The 5849-nt window shown below is 39.2% G+C and overlaps 1 protein-coding gene across 1 annotated transcript; it reads left to right on the top strand.

Moving 5' to 3' along the window:
* Positions 1-2093: 2093 nt before the first annotated feature.
* On the top strand, positions 2094-5181 carry LOC103502432 (receptor-like protein kinase FERONIA). Its single transcript, XM_008466365.3, has one exon. It carries the CDS (start codon positions 2278-2280, stop codon positions 5002-5004), a length of 2727 nt encoding a protein of 908 aa, XP_008464587.2. The 5' UTR covers positions 2094-2277; the 3' UTR covers positions 5005-5181.
* Positions 5182-5849: the final 668 nt, after the last annotated feature.

Genomic DNA, 5849 nt, shown 5'->3' on the forward strand with positions numbered 1-5849 from the left:
AATGAAACTCTTAACTTCTTCATCCTAAAGACATCACAAGGATTGTACCTGAATGGAAGAATCTCATCAACATAGTGAAAAGTTCGCCCGAGAACAACAGATATGATGGCCATTGCCCTGCCATGGAAAAACATCTCTTGAAGGATTTGAAAATAACTTTCCATGTTTTCATAAGATATCAACAGCAAACCATTTTGTATATAACAACTATGACTCATCTGTTTTTTAATTAATACAATAAACCCTTTTGCCATAGTTCCTTTCAATAGACCAAATTACAGTTAGTTACGAGATGAGGATGATATGTGCTTGTAAAACTATAATAGGCAGCTTGCTTATGCTATAAAAAGAGCTTAACAAAGCCCGAGATAAGTACAAGATACCGCATACAGCTTGACACCAAAGGTTATGTAATACAAAATACCGCATACAGCTTGACCATTCGCCTTCACAACATTCACAACCTCATAATTTGTACCCTACATATATAAAATAATTAATCAGACATCATTAGTTAGACGTGAAAAAGAACTAACACGATAGAACTCAATGGCCATCCTGCAGCTGTTGCTTCTTTCTTGTTTTTTTTTCCATATTAATTATTATTCATAGCAAATACTCAAGGCCAGTAAAAATTATCTGCTACCTACTCCCCTAAGAAGCATGGAAGATTGCCCAAACTGTGATACAAAAAGGAAAACCTACAAACTTTTGAAATGGGCAAGCAAAATCAAGTAGGAAATTTGCACCCAATTGAAGCAGAGAAAGAAAACCGACCAAATTGGTAGGCAGCTCAAAAGCTCAGTTGAAAATGCTAACTCCAGCATCAGCATTGCGAGCCAGCTTTGTCCACTCTGTGTGGTAGGAGCCTTGGCGATCCACCCGCTCATATGTATGAGCCCCAAATAAGTCTCTTTGCGCCTGCACAAGATTGGCAGGCTGCATAGCACGCCTGGACGTGTCGAAATAGGCAAGGCTAGTGCACATCCCCGACGTGCTGATCCTTGCCGATATGGCCAACCCCATAACTCTCCTCATACAGAAGTGGCGAAGAATTCATATTAACCAAATTAAACTACTAATAAATCCCAATTATAAATGAATGCCACCAAAAATTAAAGACAGAGATAAAAGAATACTAAAATCTTACCCCGAAAAACCAAAATTCCAACCACTTGCAAGAGGGCTGGGTGAGTAGAGGACGAAAGTGCGAGTTTGTGCGCAACGACAACCGGAAGAAACGCGAAATAGAACGACCTCGCGCGATAGGCGTTGATTGCACGAACACCAACGAAGGGAGAACGATGGTGAATCTAAATGTTGACGACTAGGTAAACGTTGCTGATGTTCCTAAAAAACACCATAGCTTGTGCTCATACGTAAGATGCACTTGAGGTTATAGCTGTGATCGTCTGATGGAATTATGTGAGAGAGGTATCAGAGGCGGAGAGAAGAGAGATGGAACTTTGCGACGGTGGAGATTGAAGAAAGGGAAGAAGAGGAGATGAAAGATGGACGAGGATTAGATGCAAGAAGGGGAGACGAGAGGGATAGAGGGAAGGGATGGAGGGGGCTGCTAATGGGTTAAAGGAAAAAGCATTAAAACCCTAGTGTAAAAGGGAAATATTAATTAAATAAAATAAAAAGTAGCTTTAATGTCGGTTTTAAACCAACATTAAACATCCGCATTTTAAAAACCGACATTATATTAAACATTCATTTTCATTTTTTTCAACCGACACCAAAGGTCATATTTCTTCTGGTGAAATATATTTTTGTTATGATGGATGAACTAAACTTGAAGTTTGATGGATGTTATTAAGGGTAACAATCGACTAATAGGGGTGGGAATGCCCAATTTGCGTAAATGATTAAATGAGACTTGGTCAATCAAAAGTCTTCCAACGACAAAAAAAAAAAAAAAAAAAAAAAAGAAAAGAAAAGAAAAGAAAAGAAAAGGTATAGTGATATTAAGATTAATAAAACTAACAGCTTATAATGCATACTCAAATTCTTTGGTTGAAGAAAACAGAAGAAAGACCCCAAGAATGGTTCTCTCTCTCATCTCTCATGCATTAAAAACTATAATGTTTAATTATGAGAGTGATTTTTACACCTTCTTTCTCCATCTTCTTCCCCCACCTCCTTAACTCACATTTATGATTCAACAGTTGAGCTACATTGACTTCTCTTCCTACTTCTATCCTTCTTTCATTTCTCATATGATAATAAAATCTTCTTTCTTCGACAACACACTAATAATCTCTATCTCCTCCAATGGCCGTCTCTATAACTAACCAAGTTTCTCCTACTACAACCCTCCTTTTCTTCCTCTTTCTCTTCCTCCTTGGTGTTGGTGATTCCTCGTCGTTTTACCAACCCATCGACAATATACCCCTTGTTTGTGGTTCCCATGGCAACTTATCCAACTCTTATTTGGATGGCCGCATCTGGGTTGGAGACATCGACTCCAAATTCTTCCCTTCCGATCACCAACAAAACGGCGCATCCATGACTTCAAAGGCAGATGCACAGTCCACTTCAGTCACCACAGTCCCTTACATGACAGCTCGACTCTCTCGCTCCCAATTCACCTACTCTTTCCCCGTAAGTCCCGGTCATAAATTCATTCGACTTTATTTCTACTCTGCTAATTACCAACAGTTCGATCGCTCTAAAGCTGTATTCTCTGTTAGAGCTGGTCGCTTCACCCTCCTTCGTGATTTCAATACTTCTGTCAATGCTGATGCTTCTAATAACAATGAAATTTTTCGAGAATTTTGTGTGTATGTAGAGGAACATGATCAGAAATTAAACCTTACATTTACTCCCACAAATCAAGATTCGTATGCTTTTATTAGCGGGATCGAGATTGTATCCATGCCCTCTAATCTTTATTATACACCATTGGACTTGAACGACGAAGGTGGTCGGGGATTAAAGCAAGTTGGCCAAAGTAAGTTCTTCCCCATTGAAAACTACACATCTCTTGAGATGGTATACCGAATTAATATAGGTGGAAGATTCATCTCCCCTATCGAGGACACTGGAATGTTCCGAACTTGGTTCAATGAAGAGAGGAATTTTTTGATACCGTTTCCGTCAAAATATGATGCTCAACCTGCTGACTTCAGTATCCGCCTTAATTACAGTAGTAAAGTTCCAGCATACACTGCACCAGAAGATGTGTATCGAACTGCTCGAACAATGGGACCCGATAATACAGAGAATAAGAGATATAACCTGACATGGGAGTACCCGGTAGATCCTGGATTCTTTTACATGATTCGTCTTCATTTTTGTGAGTTTCAAAAAGAAATCAATTCTACAGAAGATAGAGTGTTCTTGATTTATATAAGAGACACGATAGTTGAGGGATCTGCTGATGTGTTTTATTGGGCCGAAGGAAAGGGGATTCCATATCGTAGAGATTACGTTGTACTAGTGTCGAAAACTGACAAAAAGAAGGTGAATCTCTCTGTTACCCTCCAAGCAAATCCAGATGACTCTAAGACTAGGTACACTAACGTGATCTTAAATGGAATTGAAATCTTCAAATTAAATGATACAGATGGAAACCTTGGTGGCAAAAATCCAGATCCACTTCCCACTACCCAAACCCAATCTTTTCCACCACCAAAAGATCATTCAGAAAGAAGTAAAATGGCAGCAATTATAATACCTATCGTGGTTGGAGGTGTGGTTGCAATGATATTGGCTATGGGTTTGTTTGTTATTCGGCAACGTAAGACATTTATGGATCAGAGCTCTAGCGATGGAACTTCGTGGTGGGCTCTTTACTCCATATCCACAAACAAATCTAGTAAGTCTCGCAATTCAAATCTCCCCTCTGATCTATGTCGTTACTTCTCATTGGCGGAGATTAAAGCTGCTACCAAAAATTTCGACGACATTTTCATCATTGGCGTCGGTGGATTTGGTAACGTATACAAAGGTTATGTCGACGATGGAACCACCCAAGTGGCAATTAAACGGTTGAAACCAGGTTCCAAACAAGGAGCACACGAGTTCAAGACAGAGATCGAGATGCTCTCACAACTTCGTCATCTCCATCTCGTTTCCCTAATTGGATATTGCAATGATGGAAATGAAATGATTCTAGTGTATGATTACATGTCCCATGGAACCCTTCGTAATCACCTTTATGGTGATGATGAACAACCTCTCACATGGAAGCAACGCCTCCAGATCTGCATTGGAGCTGCAAAAGGTTTACACTACCTTCACACAGGAGCCAAACACACCATCATCCACCGTGATGTCAAAACCACTAATATTTTACTGGACGAAAAATGGGTGGCAAAGGTTTCTGATTTCGGCTTGTCAAAAGTTGGGCCAACAGACATGTCCAAAGCGCACATCAGTACAGTAGTCAAAGGTAGCTTCGGCTACCTAGACCCAGAGTACTACCGTCGACAACAATTGACTGAAAAGTCCGACGTATATTCATTTGGAGTAGTTCTGTGCGAAGTATTGTGCGCTCGTCCACCATTGATGCGGCTCACAGACAAGAAGCAAGTATACTTGGCAGAGTGGGTCCGACGATGCAACCGTGACAACGCGATTGCTCAAGTCATCGACCCAAACATCAAGAACGAGATATCGCCAGAGTGTTTGAGGAAATTCATCGAGATTGCAGTGAGGTGCATCCAAGACGACGGAATAAATCGACCGTCGATGAACGACGTGGTATGGGGATTGGAGTTTGCAGCGCAATTACAGGAGGCGTCAAAGAAGAAAGAAGTTGAAGGTGATATGGAAAACAGCGGCGGTGACAATTACAGCGAGAAGAGGGAGGGTCGGGAAGAAGAGTGGTTGATGGAGGAGACGTCATTCAGTAGTAGCAATGATCGGAATCATGGGTTGGAATCAGGCATGAGTAGTGATGTGACGACAAGCAATAGTGACAATTCAAGTTATGTGTATAATAAAGGAATGTCAGGTACTGTTTTCTCTGAGATTAAGGATCCTACTGGGAGATGAAGCTGTTATTTATTTATTTAAGGTGGAAGAAGATTACGAGAAGAAAGGTTGTTATTTGTAAAATATTTGTTCTTATTCTAAATGATTTAAGATAATTTTGAGTTCTCAAATTTGTACCTCAACTAGCTTAAAAGTTTCTACTAATTATTAATTTTATGAATATATATAGTTTGTTTCCCTGTACTGTTTTCTTTTTTTAATTTGTTAAAAACAAAATTTGTGGATTAGAATCTCTGGTCTCACTTCAGTGTAAGGTGTGTTCATCTTCTCGTTACTATTCTTCTTGTTAATAGAATGCTCCCACCTTTTTATTTTGTATATTATTTTACTTAACAAATTAGTTAAGATATTAGTTAAAATTCTCTTCTTAAATGGTGGCTCAGTCAAGATCTTAACCTATATTGGTTATGCTCGAAGGTTGGTGTGCGTCAAAATCAAGAAAAAAGACACCTTGCTCAAAAAGTTCTTTGGTGTGGCTTCTTAGAAGAAAGTAGAGTAGATTGATCGAAGTAAACTTCCTGTCAATTGAAGTTGAAGTTGAATACATCCTTCAATTAATGGGGAGCCTCGTCCCATCCTCCGATTAGTTATGATCTTTATGTTATATCATAATCTAACTCTGTTGAAACAGCTCTAGTACAGTCCAGAAACAAATGTGTCTAAGTGTTGTTACTTCAGTCATAACTATGTATTTAACATTGAGTATATTTGTTATTAATACAATCTTCTATCCTGGACCAACTGTCTCCAAGTGTAGATGTAACTTCATCGAACCGCGTTACCAAATGTTGCTATGTTGTTTGATGGGTATTTTTGGCCGATCTTTCTATCATCAAATAAATCAC

Source organism: Cucumis melo, chromosome 7 (genome assembly GCF_025177605.1).
Source record: "Cucumis melo cultivar AY chromosome 7, USDA_Cmelo_AY_1.0, whole genome shotgun sequence".
Taxonomy (NCBI): Eukaryota; Viridiplantae; Streptophyta; class Magnoliopsida; order Cucurbitales; family Cucurbitaceae; genus Cucumis; species Cucumis melo.